Source organism: Cylas formicarius, unplaced genomic scaffold (genome assembly GCF_029955315.1).
Source record: "Cylas formicarius isolate icCylForm1 unplaced genomic scaffold, icCylForm1.1 PGA_scaffold_7__23_contigs__length_41026272, whole genome shotgun sequence".
Taxonomy (NCBI): domain Eukaryota; kingdom Metazoa; phylum Arthropoda; class Insecta; order Coleoptera; family Brentidae; genus Cylas; species Cylas formicarius.
In genome coordinates this window covers 37,320,088-37,343,384 of record NW_026844352.1, presented here as the reverse complement: position 1 = coordinate 37,343,384, position 23,297 = coordinate 37,320,088, and the positions used below count along the sequence as shown (strand labels likewise).

At 37.3% G+C, this 23,297-nt stretch overlaps 1 protein-coding gene across 1 annotated transcript in view; it reads left to right on the top strand.

Moving 5' to 3' along the window:
• Positions 1-23,297, top strand: part of LOC132705470 (G1/S-specific cyclin-D2-like) — a 37,579-nt gene that overhangs the window by 5,375 nt on the left and 8,907 nt on the right. The window contains exons 2-3 of the mRNA XM_060676056.1: positions 2,794-3,009; positions 16,327-16,492. Coding sequence (XP_060532039.1) covers positions 2,794-3,009; positions 16,327-16,492 — 382 coding nt within the window. The remainder of the gene's footprint in view (positions 1-2,793; positions 3,010-16,326; positions 16,493-23,297) is intronic.

Sequence of the window (23,297 nt, the reverse complement as noted above, 5' to 3'; positions counted from 1 at the left end):
CAATTTGGGATGAAACAACCAGGAGGGTTGAGACTCATTGACCTACCTTTTCCTTAAACTCAAATTCAGCAGACATTGACTTAAAGTACGAAATACTAGAATTGAACAGCTTGAAAACATCGCCGTTACGTCGTTCTAAGAACTAAAAGTCGATGTTTTTATTGAGATTCCCCGAATCGCCTAATATCGTATTCGGGTATGCCTTCAGGAGGGTTATAGGTAAATTGGACATCACAATCGCATAATAATTTATTATAAAATACATCTTATTATTAAATAATAACTAACACTCTACCATTGCAAGATGTTATTTAACACATTTTGATCGAAATTGATTAGTCAATTAAGAAGCGGTCAATTGACCAGTCCTAACACTAATAATTATGTTTTTTTTCCTTTCTTCTTTAAAGTAATTAATTATTCGAATGCATCGGAGAAAAATGTTAGTTAAACAAAGAGATGCTCGAGAATCTACGAAAATTGATTTACTAAAATCATCTATATTTTTAAATAAATTTAGTAGTGCAAAAAAAAGAATGCCTTTTGAACTAAAAAGCGAACACCAATTCGCAAACCGCAGGTGTCTAAATTGGTCCACCACTAATCCGTTTTTTACTTATCGAGGTCGCATTTTCTGGCCCCAGGAGACGTTAGGCTCGAACCTGCGTAGTTTCCGCGTTGAATCTGAAAATTCCTATCGCTCCGTTTCCTGCAAACCATTAAATATTCATGACGTATGAGTTCTATGATTTTTGTTGCCTTTACGATTGGAGTGGAGTAGTACTATTTATAGTTGGGGCATTTAAAGAGCCACCGAGCCGCGGTTGCCGTATTTCGCGCTTTTTGAGAGACTTGATCGATTACAAAGATATATACAGATTGGAAAATGATATTAATTCCAAAAACCAAACGTTTTAGTTTACTTCATGTCTACTAAGTCAAAATATAAAGAAATTGTTCATGTATCTATGATAAATTTGGAAATAATTTTGCTGACATAAAAAATATAATACCATGCTATTATAACCGAAAAACAAAAGAAGGTATCGAACATCTGTTGAGGTCATTGCATTCTACTTGAAAAAGAATATATAAATATGTTTTTTTAACTTGAAAAACAAGAATTGACATTAATGGAATATCGCTATCTAGCTCGGAAACCAAAGAGACTCTCTAAAAGAAAACGACCAAAATATACCTTTCCTATTTTTCATAACTCTGACGAGGTTACCAAGGTCTGCTGTAATAACATCCAAATTTGCGTAGCAGGTACAATCGCCGCGGTTTGGCAACAGCGCGCCCGCGCATAACTGGCGAACACGCGGTCGGCGACCCACTGGCTGACCTTGAAAATATGTCGTCGGGACGTTCGCGGTTGTTTCCGGAAAGACGCTCGCTTTTTCCCACCTTTGCCAAAATTTAATGCGAATTGGGAAGAACGGGTAGGCGTCGCCAGACGGCAATTAACGCCGGACTTTTAAATTTTAAATGGCGGAAGGTCTTTAAAAAGTCCGCAGAATAACAATGCGGCATTTCCTTAATTAAAATAAATACTGTAATAAATAGATTCAATCATGATCGGTGACTGTAAGACCGTTTCGTCGAAAGGTTTTCGTGTGTAAAACAACAAATTGTTATTTAACGCGGTGTATCAGAGATCTCTGGCGCCGGACTGATTAGGTATATCTCAATAATGGCGTCAGACTTGCAAAAACAAACGAAGCTTGAAATCTATTGTATCGCTGTATCTATTTGTAGCACCGGCTATTTTACGATTGTTAAAACGACATTCCTCCATATTTGTGTATCGTGTATTTATTATATACGAATGCAGAATGCATAGCCGTTCTGCGATACTATACGTACATATTTTTAATTTTTTTTAAGTTAACTCTTTTTGCCATTTGATAATTGGGTTATAAAAAAATCAACGAAACTCGCGTCTCAATCTCCCAGAAACTTGTGGCTCAAAGTTTGGCATTTGCACACCTCGTACATAGAGGCTGCGACGAAAAAATGAGTCAGAGCGACCCGGTTGCTAATGGTTGTATATTTTTGGAACGTTGCCTTTGCAAACGATGGCGGCCCCTTATGGGTGCCCCAGGCTTTTATAAAAAGCTCTCAAGGTTTGTGAAATTTAAATTTGGAGTAGGTACCTATCTGTAAAATTTGGTGAATTACTAGAAAAAGTACTGAAGCGTGTTAGACATTGCCCAGATCCAAATGCGCGTTCGTTGCGTGAAATGTTAACATAAAATACGCAAGTTAAAAGATTGATGCAATTTTTTCATTGTGTCGTGAAATAAATGATGGGACTGAAAAACTCTCCGGAGTTTTGTATGGAGATCCAATTCAGTTATCCAAAAAAAAAGGTATCCGTTCTTATGTTTGCAGGGATCTTAACTTTTGATAATTTAACTATATATTAATTATCGTCAACCATCTCGTATATTTGACTGGCAGTTTCTTAGGCTCCTGTGCATCGGAATAAATCAAATGGGAAGAAATATGAGATTAAACAAGCCGGAATGTCCACGTTTCGGCGGAGACATCAACGGTCGATTAGACGCGCAACTTTTGTGGGTTGCCTGTACACCGTTCGATTTTTTAAAATCAAACTAGATTAAATTATGGGTGTTACTTAGTAAACATTATTGGTTACTTTACGGGCTGAGTAGTTCTTATACCTTAAAATCCTAATCCGAACAAGGCTCTGTCACACCTCCAGGGAGATTTCTTTTTGTTGGTCAAACTTGTTTTTTTTTGTTTTAACAATTGTCTTTTTCTTTTCAGGTGTGCGAAGAACAAAAATGCCTAGACGAAGTGTTCTCCCTCGCAATGAACTGTATGGACAGGTTTTTAATGTGTTGTGCTATAAGGAAAAATCAGCTGCAGTTATTAGGGACAGTGTGTATGTTAGTAGCGTCGAAACTACGCGAGTCTAGGCCTCTATCCGCCGATATGTTAGTGTATTATACGGACAATAGCATAAAAAAAAGTCAGCTTTCGGTAAGTCTTAGTCGTTACTTCTTTCTGTTCATACTGTTTTGCGAATCTTATCGATCAGGACGAAAAGCGCGAAAACTAAAACTGAAACGCTGTAAAGCGAGGTCGTAAAAATACGTAAATGGAAACATCAACTCTTGTGGATAATATCTTTAATTAAAATCATACATTGTTCGAGTGGGCAACCTAGAAAGATAATTTTTAACGATTATACACTTTGGATACGTTTCCTCGCCACCATCGTCGACGATAAACTTTATTAAACATTTTGATTTATCTCGGCGCGTACATAAGTATTTAAGCAGCGCATAAAAATTACAAGAAAAAAATTACTGGTACGAAAATAAAAAAAAGAGCACTACCAATATTAGCCCTTACAAAGGTCGGTGCTTTTATGGGTATTGAGTGTTTCGAACATTCTGGGACAAGTTTTAATTACAATTATATTTTCATTTATATATAATATATTTGTGATGCAATTAAGTCATAATTATTGGCAACGATCGAGTTGTTAGCAACAAATCGATATTTAAAAAGCTTCATGGGGTATAATTTATCTAAATTGGTGACAGTGCAGGTCAATAAATGCCACTTGGTAGCCATAAAATCGCCTTGTCCAAATATTTACCGACGGCACAAGCAGTGTTCTGTCATAAATGTCATTCTTTGAACCCGCGCCGAATTGTCCGACACAGACGCACGCACACATATCCACACCCGCACGACAGGATGCTCTCTGAACTTTTAATTGGGGGTATTGATACGCGGGCGTCAGGGCTCAAAAGAAGCAACGAGAAAAATAAAAGATTATTTCCTTTTGCGCCTGTCAGTCTCGTATGAAAAGGAATCTTTATCGCGACTTCCTGGGAAACGTCATGATGAGGCGGTGCCGCTCAAAGAACTATTGTTCAGCGTCATTTCGAAATCGAAGCACTTTGATTTTCGCAAAATAATATGTGGTGTGTATATGGGTCATCGGTTTCTAAACAGACGCGACACTACAACTAACGTTGATACGTCTATAAATAAAAGCGAACCTCAAAAACAGCTGATTGCAGAAATTAAATCATTGAATTGCCGCTGCTATCGGGCAGAAAAGAAAAGAGTCTACACTCGCGTCGCTCGCCGATTCCGTTTTTGGATTCCGAATGTGATTGGATTTGATGTTGTTATGTAAAAGATAAGATTCGCGGGTCACAAAGTCGCCGTTATTAGAATTGAAAAGTACCGAATTAACATAGCCGTTCATTCATAAAATGAGGTTAAACCACGACTCGGCAACTTTTTCGCCCGTCGTTATCGGACGCGGATTTGAGGGTCAAAAACCATGATGAATCTTTAAGTGTGCTTTTTTCTCTCTTTTTTAATAATAATACTTATTGGAATTGGGACAGTACAGATACAAAAAACTCAGTACAGTTTTCTCTTAATACAAACCTAGTGTCTGTTTTTTACGGAAATATAAATATAAAATATTCTACTCTTATTCTAAAAATAGAGCCATATTATTCCAGTTGAACTGATTAGGATTAACCTGCTATAATCTGAAACAGCGTTATTTTAAATGAATTTAGTGACAAGGTGTATATGAAGGTCCCGACCAAACATATATTTTAAACCAACAAACAAAAGAATTCGTTACCAAGTTGTTTCGCAATTGTGGTATATAAAATGTGGTACTAGGTATCATACAATGCTTACTGCTGAAATATTTTAAAATTTAAATAAAAAGATAATATCCGCTCTTGTTCTGTGTTAATCACCTTGCATGACAATTTGCAAAGTGCAAGTTGTTCTTAGAAGAGGCAAACTAAACTAACCAAAACTAAAAATGTCAACGCAGTATATAATGGGTGTTTTTTTTCTATGTATAGAACTTTAAGTTGGCATTACTGTTGAAGATGGTGACCGATTTAACAGCTGTCAATGATTTATTCTCAGGTTGGTTTGGCAATTCATCATGAATAGACTCACGACTGAACAACGCTTGCGAATAGTGCAATTTTATTTCGAAAATAATGGTTCTGCGCGGAATACGTATCGCGCACTACGTCCATTTTATCGTCGACAAAATCGTCCATCAGAGCAGTTAATTCGATTAACCCTGGAACGTTTTCGCACCACGTTTACTCTTATTGATAACAGAAGAAGCTATTGCTGCTGTAGAGCGTAGCACTGAGGAAGACCCGAATGAGTCCATCCGCCATCGAGCACAGGAATTGGATCTGTGTCCATCCACTTTATGGAAGATTTTGCGGAAGGATCTTGGTTTACGTGCTTACAAAATCCAACTCGTGCAAGAATTGAAGCCAAACGATCATCAAGTAAGGCGTAGATTCGTTGAATGAGCCCAAAACGAGATTGCCGTTGTTCCCGATTTTCATAAGCGAATTTTGTTTAGCGATGAAGCGCACTTCTGGTTAAATGGCTACGTCAACAAACAAAACTGCCGCATTTGGAGCGAAGCTAATCCTCAAGTGTATGTCGAAACACCGTTACATCCAGAAAAACTGACTGTTTGGTGCGCTTTATGGGCTGGGGGAATCATTGGTCCGTACTTCTTCAAAAACGATGATGGCCAGAACGTTACAGTCAATGGTGATCGGTATAGATTACTAACTCTTTCATTCCTGAATTGAATAACCATGATGTCCAGGAGATGTGGTTTCAACAAGACGGCGCAACATGTCGTACAGCTCGTGCCACAATCGATTTATTGAAAGACACGTTTGGTGACTCTAATTTCACGTTTTGAACCTGTGAATTGGCCTCCAAGATCTTGTGATTTAACACCGCTAGACTACTTTCTGTGGGGCTATGTAAAGTCATTGGTCTATGCGGATAAGACACAAACGCTTGACCATTTGGAAGACAACATTCGCCGTGTTATTGCCGATATACGGCCGCCAGCCACAAGATTATCTTTCGGATAAATAAAATTCATGTCAATCGAATAATCCATCGTTGTTTTATTGCAACTATTTTTCTATACATCGAAAAAAAAACACCCCTTATTTATATAGTATAGTATTTAAATTTTTAACTATTTGCAACAATACATTTTGAAGCATAGTGATCAGTCTTAAAACCGACAACTTCATAGAAACTAGTGTATTTAAAGTAGCACACATTTCAGTATTTTTCCTCTCCCTCCGCTATTTTGTATTTTTTATTGCATTTTGGAACCCCTCAAGTACATCTGTTTACTCCAGATTTAAATGAAGAGCAGGGAGTTTTCTTTTTCAGTTCAACGTTAGAGACATGAATAAGATAATTAATTGATTGTCAGAATAACATTACATCCCTTGCATATCTTAAAATATAGAATAGAAAATAATTAATTGACCAAAAATATATAACTTTACAAAAAAGAAAGAAATAAAAAGGAAAAATAATAAAAAATTTTTCGGAAATGATACATGAAATAGACTTTTAGGCTTGGTTTTGGGTATATAGATTGCCCTTTAAATCTTATTGATGTTCAAGAAATATCGCGCAATGGCAACAAATTTATTTTGAATATTATTTGATAAATTATAAAAATTGACATTTGTTTCGGACCCTAATTGGAAAACAGTGGAGTAGGTCCACTTTGGTTAGTGCAGTCGGAGAGTGGCGTAATAGCCGAATTTACCTGTCAATATGTTTGACTTTTTGTGTATGTTGGAAAGTGTCAGATGGTCAATAATCATAGCGTTACTAGACCTGTTAGACTTTTCTAAACTGGTATCAAATTAGGTGTTAATTTATATTGATGTTGCCTTTATAATGATTCGGTTGGATGTTAACGGAAAAATCAATATATAGAAATACGTCATGCCGTTGGTATTCCATCAGTTGATTTTTCCTGGTACTAATCTTTCCGTCGAGTCGTTCTGGTAGGTGACGACAATGTATTATGTATGTAACCCGCCTCTTAAAACAACGACTAGTTTGCATACCAATAGAATCGTAAAAATGGATGGAATGGCAGTAAAGGAAGAAAGCAAATGCATTTTTTTTTTGCGAGGTTTATGATGATGACCTTCTTTAGCTGTTTTTAATAACGGCCTAGGAAAGTGTTTTTGTACTTGGTGATTGTGTGTGTTTGATGTTTTTCCGAAGAAAGTTGTATTTATTAATACATTCATTAGCTTCAATCTTGACAATACAGTACAAAAATGAAAAATAGGTAATAGTGTTATTGTCAAAGTTTTTTTAAAAAATGGTTAACATTAATGTTGTTGATTTAATTGCGCCGTATTAAAAATTTGGATTTTTTAAAAATAATTTTTGCAATGATGATAATAAATGATTTTCACAGGGGCCAGGTCTCAATATGTCGCCATTTGAGTTTATATGTTATATTTAATTTATCTTCTTACCTTTTTGGAGTAAAATTTTCGAGGCTTGACCTAAAATATTTTATTCCTTTCGTTTTCCTTTAATCCGGCAAATCATTCTATTATATTATGCTTTATATGATGGATTTAATACTGGCGAAACACTTTTTTGTTATTATTTTTATTAAACAATATAAATATCGGTACTTTATTTAACACAATGCGATACCGACGCCATATACGCGGTGCTTTAAATTAATTTTAAAAAACGGCAATCGGTCTTTGCGTTTAAAAACCTTGGGACATTTAAATTTAACGCGCTTGTCGATAAACAGCAAACGTTGCAATTAAATAAACAATGTAAATCGAACATTTACGATAACTCGTAAAACCTAATACAATCGAGCCCATTCAGATTTTACTTATTCGGTATAGTTTGTTTCGAATTATGCCGTAAAAATTTTGGCTGCCACAAAGAAAATTTTAATTACAAATAACAGTATCACGCAATCTGCGTGATTTAATTGCATTTTACATATAGTGTCGGAAATAGCCACTTAGAAAAGCGAAATAAACACGATTTTTCAAATTTTAATGGAAAGGAAGGTATTTTGAATTATAAATGACCCTTTGAAAAATTCAAAATTGAATCAAATCAAATCACCATTTAAAATAATTCGCATAAATTCGAAACAAATACACAATTTTAAATTTTAGAGTCTTGGTCTTACGTTTGGTTTTTCTAAATTTCGAAAGGTGTTGCTGTCAAATGTAAATTTTATGCTTCTACTTCTTGATACACAAAAAACTTCATTTTTCTCTTCAGATTCGAAAATAGGGAAGTTTTCATTCCTAATTAAAGTTATGTCGTCCTGTATAGAGACCGTCACGGCATAACAATGTGTAGCCTTTGGAAATATGCGACGAACGAAGGCATCGTTTGCAACTTGGAGTTGTAAACGCGGACGAGTTTTTTCCCAAAGTGTCAACTTCTAAAAGCGTAACCGAGCTCAATCAATTACAACCAATTATCCTTAACACAAGAGCCACTGCCTATTAGGATAATAATTTTATTTTACTCGGAATAATACCCGTCAATTTTGCTGTTCCGACGGTGGTCCTGGTAATATATGGTATTCCCTTATGGGACGGCTTGCTACATTGCGTTTCATTATGGTGTTCTTCATAGCGATAATAAATTAATGAAAAATGTCGCATCAACAGAAAAAAACAGGTCGGTCTAATCTAAATACGCGGATGCTTCGTAGTTCTTTGTGACCTTTTTTGTCAAAATATGACCGATCACGGCCGATAGCGCGCAGTTATTGGCAAAATTCTAAGATATTGGCGTAGTTCGTTGAACTTGTGCAAACGGATCGCGAATAATTTCGTATATTGTGTTTTTTTTTTTTTCGCGAACCAAAACAAACATCGCGGTGACATAATCCAATAAACAAATTTTGACGACAGTACATCCATTCAACGCGTTTCCGAGTATTTCCTATTTGGAGCTCTTTTTTTTTTTCTCTGCCCCGCTGTGGGAATGTTTTATTGATCGATAGAGGCGGAATTTCGTATCGAAATGTTTGTCAAGTTAAAACGAATTTATTTCAGTTATATGTTACAAGGTGTCTCCAAAGATTCCGGACCGTAAAATATGACTACGATCGAACAAACGAGTGCAATTTGCTGCTAGTTACTCATAAATAATTTTTGTATTAACATCTTCAAGACACACTACCAATTTCTTCTAAAAATGAGATTTAAAGGGCGAACATTACTAAAGCTTTCCTGCTAATTCTCAATTCTTTGCCTTATTAGTTGCCCAATTGCTCCCCGAGAATCCAGAACAGTTTGGATCTGACAGAATTAACAATTAATATTAAGGGAGTCACATTCATAAGGGAGAGGGAAAGAAAAACAGAATTAAGCCTGCTGTAATGTTATTTAAAAGCTATAGGGATAATAAAATCATTTTTGAAGCCGAGATCAAATTTTAAGGGACGCTGAATATGCTAATCTTTTCTGCTAAATTTTCAAGTAATAAACGAGTTTAGTGTTTGTGTAGAAAGAAAATAGTACAGTACACTCGAAAATCTACTGATTCGGCTTTGCATTTACATAACAATGGAAATATATTATATAACAATAAATATAAACTTTTGTTGTAACGATCAACTGTTTTCTTAAGACTTAATTCGGTTAATGAGACGAACAAACCCTAATGGATTTATTAATAATCCAGCAAAACTTGTCCGATAGAGATTTACCTGGAATTTGTACCAATTTGTGCTTTCGCGTTAATGGTTCGTCGAATTTTTCTATAGATATAAGTGCATATTTCCAACGCGCAAGTTAGGTATTTCCAGCATCATTCGTTTGGTAATTTAATTACGTTCTGTTTGTTAAAAATGACTCAGTTATGTGATTTGAATCGCGAAAATGTGACCGAGCGGCGCGGCGTAAAACGAAACCCGAAGTTTCCGAGAAACTTCATTCGCCAATGCGGAAACGGTTTTTTTTAAACAATTTTTTTATACGTCTTATCGCTTGTGAGTAACGTCGTCGCCGGCGCCGAACGTTGAATTCTTATTCCATGTTTGCTTTCCTATAGTTTGTTTATGTGCAGTATTTGAACGTATCTTCGTTGGTTTTATTATCCAAATACATGGCAACTGTAACACTTCCTGTATAAAGTTCGACACACCGGTTGATATTCCTAATCTGAACATTCACAATCAACATTTTTGTAATTGTCAAGGCATCGAAAATTATATTAATTTAATAATATTCATAATAAGAGTAATGAAAAAACAGTACTAATCACAGAGTTTCCAACAGGGATATCGGATGACTACATGAACAAGTTGCATAGGTAGCCATACAAGAAAATTCAGTTTTTTGTACTTGCATATAGGCAGCCATTAATAAATTCCTCAAGGTAACTGGTTAAGTCGTTTAGCCGCGTGGTAAAAAAGGATCGTTGGTACATACCTGTCTTGTAACGAGCCAAAACTAAAATCTTTTTTTACGAATTACAGGGCGATGTAGTTTTTTGTAATTTGTAACTTTAACTGTATAGTGATATTCACAATTTTTTTGAATAAAATCAATGCAAACCTCTAAAAATAAAATTTAAATATCTCCTTGAATCGCCAAAAATAATGTCCTTTGCAATTTTTTTATCTTAATGCGTAGTAAATTTCGATCTTTTGCAAAGTTCCAAACTATGAAAAATAAATATCCTTTATCCGGTTCAATACAGAAGAAAATACAATACGACATATAAGGACTCACAGTTTATTTGAAAAATTTGAGGTATTTGTACAGATTTTTTTATAATATACGAGGAGTTTCCTATAAGAAGGTGATCAAACTTCAGGAGGTTGAACATGGTTTCCTTGGTTGTCAATTTTGCCGTATTTTTAAGGCAACGCGAGCAATTCGTTGTCACATTTTTTATCGTCGCTGTTGTAAAACATTTCTTTTGTATACCACTTGATTCTAGCTTTCACTGCTCACCATAGCCACGTTTTGAGATCATCAGTTTTTTGGCTGTCGGGTATTTCGATTACACAGGCGACTCCCATAAATTAACTGCCCGTGTGTAATTCGCTAAATTATACGTTCGTAAAATTACTTTTTAACGTTGACCCTCCCTTTCTTTATGTACAATCATTTTTTTCGATAGCGTTCCGGATAAATACACGGAGGAATTTTTCAACTCGACTGTCGGGTTTTTCGACGCAATCGACAAAAACGGAATACGCGTTCGAAAAAGTCAGCAAAATACGACCGCTCTGTGGGAATAATGGTATTCCAGTGGTCTCACCGCTTGGCAGGGAGTTAAATTTCGATTGTTTACAACGCGGACAGTGTATTGCCCCCCTGGTTCGCACCAACTCGGACGCTTTTTTCTATAGTTACTACACAAATGAGACAAGAGCCTTAAGAAATATTTTCGAAATTTTGAAATGTGTGTGTGTGTGTGTGTGCGTGTTCAGTTAACGAGACTGGCTTGCACGGTCAACTACGAATTTTAAGTTAGAATACTGACGCCACATTTTCTCTTTGATGTCTGTTTGATTATTGGCCAAACATGGAATTGTGCTCAACACTGATCCTTGAACGATACCAAATCGCTACGTGTTACCTACAAGAAGATTCCGTTACGTATTTAACGAAAAAGCCAGCTACACCCCAAGCGGCACGGAGGCTCAATAATTACAAACCGACAGCATTCGATCATAAAAAATAAAACGTATACATTCGCAACGTTATTATTATTGCCGTTGTGGGAATGCGACTCGCCTAAAGAATAATTGTTATTTTTATTCACCGCGGCAGGATTCTTAAGTTACAACGTAAATTTTAATAACCTGGTCGTCTTAATTGTCGGAAAATGTTTTAAGCGTCGCCAAGTCGTCAGGCTTTGGGAAAACTCGAATCGGAAACGGAATGGCTGTTTTGTTATTTCAAATGTTATTAAACTTTCCGTGTGTACGAGGTGTGGACAGTACTCTGTGACGTTGTTGTAAATAGGCACAACAGCCTAATTTACAATTCAGTTGATTTTAATACAGTATTACCTGCTTTAAGGTTTGTTTATTACCAAGGTGCTCGAGATATAATTACTTCTTTTTACGTTTCAGTTCCTTTTCAATGTCATACTATAAATTTTAGAAATCGTTCTCGGTTTCACTATCAATCTGTCATCCTCGCTCTAGGTTTGTCCTCACAGTAGCAGGAAACCAGTGTCTGACCTTTCAATGGGTATATGGATATACACTTACACAGTCAAAAAGTGTCCGAAGCATGCGGAATCATTTATAATGTAGTCTCCAAAATAACGTTATCATCTTATATTCAGATTGTTAACCGAATCAACATTGGTTTGAAACACGTTGTCTACGTCCTGTGAGAACACGCCTGGTATTAACCTCTAGTTAAAGTCAACTCTTCGACCAAAACAATTTTTTACTGACAGATATATAAAGTGAATTTAAGTGCCTCGTTTAGTACTGAATTCTGCCGGTTTCCGAGGAGGCATTTCTACAAGTTTTTTTTTTTCGAAATCCAAATATAGAAAGACACGGTCTACGGGTATAGGGCCGAGGAAGCGAGATGTGCGAAGGTCGTTGCGTTGAAGCATGTCGGGAATGTTCGGCAGTGTTGTCGGTTTCGAGCAGAATTTCGGAGCATCCCACGCGCCAACCGTCATAGTTTTTCTTCTTGTAAGTTGAGACCCGATTATTGAACTCGTTCGTTCATTGCCGATATCGATACTAATCGACTAAATCCTACACCGCACGATAAGCAATGTTTTTGACTGTGTTGCTATGGGTTAGCTCACGAGTTGTTAGAACATGAGACTGAATTCGTTAGATCCAATACCTTTTTCCAAGTCGATAACGAAAACAGTCTAGAAGTCATGTTTCGACTCCAACTTGCAAGTTGTCTTACAGTTGTCTTTGTCAAATCGGGAGATCACAAGCCTTTCCGTCTGATTGGCTGGCTCCTACTTGCAACTACTTGGGAAGTCAAGGGTACTCTAACAACTCAACTCCAAGGTGTAGTCGCCAACAACCAGGTGTCACGGTCGGGGAACGTCGGCCCGGACGAAAAGAGGAACGAGGCAGAAGAAAGTAAAAAAGAAACCCACGATGTGGTTTGGGGTTATCGAGGTTCCGTCAGCTAAAATCCGTCGATTGCCAAAAACTAATCAGCTAGATAGGTCGCTGTGGATTTAAACCCAAGACAAACTTAATATATCCCGATGGACTAATTTAAGAAGAGGATATTAAAAATGTGATGTTAGTTAATCATCGGTAAAAGCGTGGTTACACCAATAACCAACCTGTGTTTTACTTCGCCTGTCGATAACTACCCATTAGAAATACTAGGCAAATCTACCGAAATGTCAAGCAACATAACCAAAGATGTTTTGAAAATTGATCAATATATTAATTAGATCCTCTTACAAAAATACACTCAGCTCCAAGAGCTGAGCGACATTTTTTTTAATTCTGTTTACTTCTGATTTTAGATTTAGATAATATTTCCATGGATAACCAAGTTGTAGCATTATTTATTTTGTAAGAATGAAAAATAGACAGTTAGGAAATTTTTTAAACATGAAATAGTTTTGAATTACAACCTTAACAGTCTTAAATTGCTGCTTAAAAAAACTGTGAAATTATGAAAACATTAATTTCCTATTTCCCGTTTAGGGCCTGACCTGGAGTTTGGCGCGTTCTTCACCGATAAGGTAACACTACAGCGCTGAATATAATTGCAATGAATGGAACAAACATTAATACACTTAGGATTTTATTGTTTGCGTCTATCTACAAAATTATCGATTAAAACAGCAATAATACAACTTTCCCAAAATTTTAACTAATCAAAATGTTTTCCTATCCGGAGAGAGCAATAATTCCTCCAATTCGCCAAGTGCAAAGCACGACGACCAACAAGTTATCGTGCTGGCCGCTATAGTTAGCTATGCTAGGACTTTCCCGATTCTTATTTTGTTAATTAATCCGAGTTTATCGTGCCGCAAAAACCGCACTCCCATTCCGATAAACGGTACTGGTGGAGCCGGCAAACCGTAGATAAGTGGCGAGATAATTCTCTCAACTCGACGACGCGGGAAAAATGGTGAGATAATACCAAGACCCACGCAGATCCTCTTATTACCGTTTCATTCATTATACCGTGGAGTTGGGAGTCCTAGTTTTCCTCTAACAATATGGGTCATTACGTCTGGCCGGGGAGTCTGGCAGATAATTGGACTTCATGAATGCACTCGACGATGACTAAGACGTTCCCGTCCCGCTCGATATTCTTCGAGAGAACGTTTCACCTCGTTTCGTCTCTTGTTGTGTAGGTTCAAATTTTTCCTTCGATCGAATTGTTGATTATGAAATTTGCGTTTTCTTCTGTGGTTACATTTGCAAACTTTAAAACTTCGCCCACTGATGGCAAAGCGGTTAACCCGTTCCATGTACTCCGGTGTTGTTTCTTCTTTCTTGTTTTTCCTCGCCATTTTAGGTTTTTGGAAATTCCAAGCGAGTACCGGATTTAGAGAGATGCCTTTATTTCCACGCCTTCATTTCTTACGCTTTCTACATAACAACGAACTCGATACACAAATGGGTTGGTAATTTTATTGTCTTAGGTTGCTACCGACAGCTATGGTTAGTCCAAAACTATATCCGTTGCCAAATTTTTACAGAAATTTGAAAAAGCCTTCTCTTTTATTAGTAGGCCAATAACGAATCCGTACTGGACAGTAATGTGATAAAATAAAAGGCTATTTTTATTAAATTACTTGGGCATATTAAATAATGCTAGTGTGTTGAGCAAGTCAGTGTATTGTAGTTTTTGTGTATGCGGTTTTTGGAATTCTGTACAGCGTTTCATTATTCTTCTTAGTAGCTGTATATATTGTACTGGCAGTCGAAACGTTCTTACTCAACTACCGTCAACAAAGGTTCCAGTCCCGAATATCAAAATATTTACCTGTTCTGGCATTTTTATCTTCTCAATCACTACCATACTTAAAACAACCTGTTTAAATCGCTAATTATTTAATGATTTGGAGACTTAAAAAGACTCAAATAACATGAAAAAATACCTACCCTACGACGAACAAATTAGTTAAAACTAATTTATCAGTGTCTCATTTAAAATTTGATAAACAATACCCAAAAATTTGAGTCACCAGTTTTGTTTTGGAGCTCGTGCCAACACAACACTCTTGGCTTAAAAAGTTCATCAAACATGTTGCATACTATACTTTTTCTACGATCATTAGATATTGGGTACATTGTTACAAACGCGAGGTGGGTTCGGCCAATAAAAACAATGCTGGAGCGGAGTAGGAATAGTTTTTTGTTAATAGAGTGTAAACTGTATACCCGAACGCCTCTGGACTTTTGGAGCAAAACGTCAAACAAATGTCAAACAGCTGTTTTGGTATGCTATTGCTTTTGTATTTCCCGAACAGAACTAGTTTTTTGTGTGTTTATTTTTATCGTCCATTGTTATTAGTAATAACTTAGTTTTATAAAAAATATATTTGAACGACGAGGATAATGAAGAAGTCAATGTAATTCAAAAAATTAAGAACTTTGCAGAAGTCAGTTCCCCTTGTTAATAATAAATAGTTTGTCATCATACAAATAAAGGCAAATTCGACAGTTTCCCACTTTTGGGCATGTTTGCTGACAATTCGAAAGTATCTACTGAGTAGCATCTGACATTACCGCACGAATTGACAAACGTGAAAATATAAAAAAAAAATGACGTCATTCTTTAATTCCAATCATATTCTAGTTGAAAATTGACAATTAGTATTCCTTCCTAAAATTTAAAACGTCTTGTTGGACATTATCTTTTTTCATCGCAGTTCAACAAGCCGATATTCTCACGCACAAGTAGGCATTCGTTTATCATTCCGGGCGCCATTTTCACAATGGAAAGGCAACCCCCCAGAAAAGAATTCCACCGTGGCCGAACATATTAATGCGTCGTCCGCGGGGCACAATGACTTTAAAAGTTAAAAGGATACTGTTTCCAAAGTTCCAAGAAGCCGTGCGTCTACCTGTCGCGCTTGCTTTTTGGCATTTTTTTCTTTGGGATTATGGTCCGCGGGTCAGCAACAGGTATACGGGGCATCCTGTTTGGGATAAAGCCCGTATTAACGGTAATGTGCGACGGTGTAGGTGTGACATAACATGCGTGGGGGAGGATTGTTTGAACGCCGTTTTACCGACCGATACTTGAAAACAGCCGATTAGGTTTGCTAGAAACATTATATTAAATGGCCGCGACATCGCGTCTCTTTTGCAGGAGTCTGCTGACTATAATGAGAGAAAATACACGACCTAAACTAACCAAGAACCAGGTTAGACTGTAACCAAAACAAATATAAAATTTATTTGAACAAAAAACCGTCAACAGAGGAATTAAAAATCATAATTGTTTGTTTCAGAGCTGGGAACTTCTAGTCTTAAGCAAATTAAAGTGGGACATAGCCGCTGTGACGCCACAGGACTTTCTAAAGCACCTTTTAAATAGGCTGCCCATCCAGAGGTTAGGTTTCGACTACAACATGGTGTTGAACCATGCAAAGACACTCATAGCTTTATGTGCCAGAGGTAAGTGATCAACACGTGACGTAGAGTGCCCTAGTAGCGTTATGACACTTTTACCGAAAAACTAATGGGGATGCGAGTGGTTTTTAATTCATTAATTTGTTTAGTCATGTTATAAATTACTTTCGGCTTTTCCTAGATTAGTCTGAGTGACATAATCGGTTCGATAACAGCGAATTCCATTTTATCATCCAATGCGGGTCCAAATATATGTGGAAACGGCATCGTTCCCACAGATTATGACCCTGTCCGTTTTCATAGTTCGCAATGTCGGACGGATGTGACCTCCGCGCTTCTTCTTACTGCGAATTATTCGTCTTATTAATTTGTGTCAATTTTTCTAATGGCCCTAATTGTTTTGCAGACCCCCTCACTCGGTCGGACTGTTCGACCGGTCGCGAGAGGTCAAAGCTCCGACACGCGACATTGCGGACGTTGAAAAAAAAAGTTGAGCAGTGATTCAATCAAAATGCCATAAGTTTTTGTTTCTTCATTTGCGACTGAGTATCATTAATCTATAGCAAATTTTGATGACTCATTAGTATTGGGAAAGTGAAGAAGATTCTGCACGAAACACCCAAATGAAGTGTGCCTTTATTTTCCGTGTTGGGCCAACCAAGCTGTGAGATATATGATCTCTTCTGGTTAACTCAAATATCGACAAGTTTTTTTTCAATTTTCTGAGTTCTATTTTCAGTTATACTATCAACAAAATCGCAATATGTAAAATTCGAATTCATTAGATATTTAGTGCTAAGCTTTAAGTATGACATAACTTTGTAACATCTCCGAATTTCAGTGAGTGTCACCCTACCTTTATTGGCGAAAAGCATCATAACATTAGTTTCTAGTCGTATTTTCTAAGTCGCATCAAACGACTACATTCAATATTGCATTTTTGCGTATTTCTGCCCATCTTTCGAAGTCGCATCTTTATTAATCCTTTTCCTTTTTCTTGTTTACCAACAAGCTATATGAAAAAGTGAATGAATATAATGGATACTTCACTCCTCTTTCTAAACATTATATAATCTTACGAATACGATATTGGACACTTCTTCCCCTCTTTCTAAGTCATTTTTATGAAACTTATTAATCTCCCTTGCTAACGAGCGGACCATATAGCTACTAGAGACATAGAGGTCCTGCCCTGTTGTATATATTGCTTCCTGTCGTCGTATATGATGGGTCACCAAAAAAGTAACGACAAAATGGCCTTCGAGGTCTTTCACTTAGGCAATTAAAAACGTTGCGCAGAGGATGTACCCGCAAGTGAATAATGATCGGTCGTGCGTATATTTTGCATTCATTGACTGGTTTGGTTCGGCGTTAAGGGCACAGCCGCGGCAGCCGCAGTGCCCGATTCCCACAATGTCGGGAATGCGACGACGGTGGGTGTCGTTCGTGTGTGCTTTATAGGTCTCGAGTGCCTTGAGCGCGAGACCGCCTTGTTTTTTCTTTCCACTGACCGGTAAGCAGTCTTTGCCGAGTTGCCGCGTTTCCCCGAAACTCCTCGAGAGTCCGCCCTTTTAGTAGAAACATTTACAAAAAGATTGAAATTTGTCCATAAATAAAACTAAGAAAACACCTAAGTAATACTACTTTAGCTTACAAGTTTAATATAATCTTTAAAAAATAAAAAAGAAAAAAAGTATTAATGAATGAATGAAGGCAAAGTGCACGAACCATTTCAAATGAAAAAGAATAATTTAAAAGCAATTACAATTTAAAAGTGTATACATAATGGCAAATGGATTAAGTTAATACGCAGTGGATTTTGAAATTATAGAAATATTTACTGTCTCTTTCTTTTAAGAACACACTCGGAAGGCATTAACGCAACCATCATATATATCAGATATAATTATATTTTAAAATGCTTTTTAGGTAAACATGTGGACTACGCATTATCTTACACGGTAATTTAATTCATAACGTCACGAAGTCCTTTTGTCATTTTTGCATAAAGAAACAAAGAAAAATCAATTTTTCTACTCCCTTTTGTTTATTAAGCACTCGCTTCGCTCGTGTCAAATAGACTCGTTACTAAAATTTTTAAGGATGTATTGATGCGTTTGTTAGGTGTTAGTTTGTCATAAACCGGTATAGTTTGGTCTAGTTTAGTACTTGTCACTGTCCTCAGTTAATTAATCATACATCTTAATTAGTATATCATGAATTTTTTATCTTTCTAAGGAGCCATTTGTATATGAATCGTGTTAGACAAGAGACTACTGTTTTGACAGTAACGACGTCACGCAGAGTAACATACCTCTCTTTAAGCGCAAAACAACTGTTCAGTTTTGGTGAGTTTCATTTTTTTTATAGAACTTTGCCTATGATTTTTAATGGTAAAACTATATAGAAAGAAAATAATGTTTTTCCACATTCGTTGGTGGCTAACAGCCGTCAAATAGCTAGACGGACCTTCGTCTCAACTATTTATTATTTCTAACGATTAGGTGTCGACAAGTTTCTGATTTTAGAGTTATTTGAGGTTTCTAACAAGTACTGCTGTAAACATTAACGAAACCTTCCAGAAATACCCAAAAAAGTTAAAAATCCCATCACAAGAAACTAATGTCATTAAAATCAAAGTAAAGGGCACCGTAAGAGTTGTTATCTATAATAAAAAACTTACAGAAAAGAAAACAAAAAATGAGAGGAAGAAAAAAAGAAGACGCCAAACGGCGGCTCGCACGTTATTTGATTGAGCGTGGTAACACCCCAAGTCCGTTACGCTCGCGGCGAATTTTTGCCTAAATTCCAGGATCGCTCGGCGAGTTGGCAACGTCGCGTCCGCGTAAAAACAAAACGCGGGTGGCCAGACGGTGGACCGTAAAACCTCGGCGGCAGGCGTAAAAGCACAATTCGCGGTTTCGAATTATCCGCCTCGCTCACCTCGCGCCCCGCGACACTCCTCCCACCCTTCTACGACCAATCAATCAATCCCTGCCCACAGCGCATTCTTTCGCGTTCGCCATTTTGAAAACGCCGCGACCGATACCAATGAGGCATTAAAACGACCTGCCAAGGGTGTGCGGCCCTTTAGGGACGATTTAAGCGCGCGGCCAGCAATTCGTGTAAAATGGCGGCCTTCAGAGCGATCTAATGCTGGTTTTAATTAACACAAACGTTATAAGCCCTTTAATATTCCCTTAATAAGTTTTGACATTTTGTAACTCTTGCGACACGCTGCGAATCACATGTTCGATGTCTGGATAATGATGAGATAATGTTGCCTCGTGACGTAGACGTTAATCATAAGTACTACATGACACCAATGTCTCAGTCTTCTATTTAACATATTATAAGTCCGGTAATTTTACGGGCCTTGTCGGAGGAGGTTTCTAGTATCGTCTGTCTTAAAGTATATCAGATTGCCTTTTCACGGCAATTATCGAAATAACCTGCTGACGGCAATAAAATACCGGACCAATCGGTATTGCATAAAGATTAAATATTCTATTACGTTTGTTGAGATACAATAAAATCACATTAGCACTAATGAAAAATACGTATCTGATGGTAACGTCGCGGAGTCCCTTCGTCATTTTTACATTAAAGAAAAACTTTTCAATTCTCTTCCGCTCCGCTCGTGTTAAATAAACTCGTGACTAAAATGCCGTTTACCACACTTGTTTCGTAATATGCTATTATTGCTCTCTCAGTCGACAGTTGTTGAAGTCATATTGATGCGTTTGTTAGGTTTTAGTTTGTCATAAACCGGCATAATTTGGTTTGGTTTATTACTTGTCCCTTGTGACATTAAATTAGTGATATACTCGTACTTACCTATATGAGTACAGTATTGGGTGTTGGGTTTAGCCAGTAACATTAGGTATGCGAGAGTTTTACGAGAGGGGCCTTTAAAAGCCAAGATATACTTTGAGACAGACCATAATTGCAGGGGTTGTGGTATAACATTGTCTTGCCGAAGGTAGTTTTTAATTGAGTGTTCACATTTCTGTACAAAAACTAGGGGAACTATGGCTCACCAAACGATAGCGCCTTTAGCAAGCGCCAGGCGCATGCTCCATGCACAATTGAAGTTGGGGTGGTGGGGTCTTTTTCCCGCGTGGCTCTTCACTAAAAATTTCACTTCTGATTCTAGCCAACCTATTCTTGACACTACGATAAATTAATCTAATGGATATCTGTATAGGATAGGAGAACATATGCTGAAACAGTCTCTTAGGGCACCTAGTTCTAGGAGTCATTTTTCGCGTATGATGACGATGTACAGACCACTCTGCCGAATACACCATCACTATTATATCATTACAGACAATTATTTCTACTATCCTACCTGGACATATCTACAGGAGGCATTGTTAAATGCTCTTTTCAATATTTAAAGGCAATACATTTGAATAGCTATAAACAAGTTCTCAAAAATGATAAAATCTGATTATTTTTTTGTTTAATAAAATACCTGGTTATAGGTATACAAACCGGGAGCAAATGTTATAGTTTACTACAGTTCATACAGGCAACCAACCGACCAAACACTATAGATTTAGCAAAGGATATACCAGGTGTTGCAATTTATGAGTATGAGTAATGCTGATGAAAGTTAGTTTAGCGGGGCGACCAAAGTCGTTTAAGGTTTTTGGCAATCTATGGTGCGAGGAACGTAACATGGAAAGAGTTACCGTCTAAAATATCGGCAGCGAGAGCAATATTTATAATAATAATATAAACAAATATAATATAAATATCCATATTGGCGATCTTCTTTTCGTATCTTTTCCGCGCGAAGCGAATTAACGAAACCGAAAGCGAACAATTCGGCAAAAGCAGAGGCCACATTTAGGTTGACTCGCCTTGGCCAGCACATATCAGAACGTGACTTTCTGGTGCCTTTGTACTGTCTGCCGGCCAGATTTAGGTCCGGCGGATAGCAATTTTTTATCATCGTCCGTTTCTTTCTTCGGTTATTTAGATTCGGAATTTCGTTCCCTTTGTGCTCGCTGGTCGTATACGATCTAATCTCGAAACTTATAACTCGCCCGTAAAACGTGTCTGCTTCCATTTTTTTTTTCAATCGAGAAGCTCTCTGGAACGATCTATTTATAGTCGACGGGCATAACTGGGATAGCCGGGATTGTTTTTCGCGAAAAAAAGTCGCGAACACATACTATCCCATAAAGGAAGTATTATATCAAGTTCCTTCCACAAAAACAGCTGTTACAATATTATTATTTCGATAAATGTGGTTTCGTCTGGGCACCTCCCGCTACTTGACGCCTCTGCAGACGGCCGATCGTATACTTTCCGCGATAACTAGTTGTATGCGACATTATTTACATTAGTTCTACGAACGATATGTGATTCTCAATTTATTGCACGAAATTTACCGAAGCGAAAGCATTTAAACTGATTTTCCTCTCGAGAGACTCTTTTTTCATCATCGGATTGACAGCTGCCATATGACATTTTGACAACATTAAAAATTATGTTATCTGTTACACGAAACAAAAGTTAAATATTTTAAGGTTATTTTTTTTAAGTTTCAAAGGGTTTTATACAATCACAATTGACTATATAAGACTCAAATTATGGCTCATCCCACGTCTGCCACACCGTTCAAAAACTGTGTGTGTTAAGATGTCATATCTTTAATCGTCATATAGGTAATGTACTGATCCCAGGACGGCAAAAGAAGGGAAAGGGCGTAAAGAAGGGAATGATTTTCCGGACATGCCTCTAAATTTCACGCACACTAACCTGGAATTTAAGCCATAGTCTTTCTAAACTGGGATCTCCACATACTTAACGCGTTTTCTCAAAACATTTAACCACCTGTGGGCATTTTGGAGAAAATATTGCCGTAAAAATGCTATATATAAATTGAAAGCTATCAAATTGTTGGGGTTGTTGAACATCGCTAAGTCTTACTCGTTGGTTTGAAATGATACGGTGTTAAAAACGGAATGGTCCATCCCTATTTTTTTTTCATCGTTCCTTCAAAAATTCAGTTTATCCTCTGGGCGCCATTTTAAGAGCTAATCACTGTTAGCAAGCACATCCTGCCTCTCTTTTTGGCCGAAATGTGCTGGCAATGGTGGCCAATAGCAGCACTTTATAATCCTCAAGTTAATATTAAATAAAGAAGAGGGCAGCTTTTTCCTATCACAAAAAACTATTTTGTGCACTGCGTTCGTGTTCGATCTCATTGGGAACGTTGAATTTTAATATGTGGCGAACGAAAGCGACGACGCCGAAGCGCAAAAAATCCGACGTGTAGTTATTGATATTTAGATGAAATTGCCGGCCAATTTGGTTTGTAATTTGGTGGCGGACGTTCGTCCGAAAACGGAGCCCCCCGTTCACGAAATTGTCTGACGGGGCCGACAAAAATAAAAGGTTGCCCGCCATGATGAAAGATCTACCGCCGTTTTGTTCTCCGGCTCTCTCTCTTTCGTATGTATATGGCGTGCGGATTCGCAAATTCCGATCGACGAAACGGAATTGTAGGCTCCGCAGGAGATGATGGACCGTGAACCGAGAACAACAGTTAAGTTCGTGTAGGCTTAACGCCGGCCAATGCAGGGACAGCCACACTTTTTTCAACGGATAATTTTAAGGCGATTTAACGAGGGCCGTTTACTTTTAAAGTATCGACTTCGACGACACACCTAAAATCTCGTATGGACATGCGATCGACCATCATATTGATGTTTGTATTGCGAATACGCATGCCTTATTTTCAACCAAAATTAATTATTTATTATTTCGATGAAATGATCAAATTTATGAAATCATGATCCAGAAAACTCTTATCAATAATATCCGGGTATGGTAG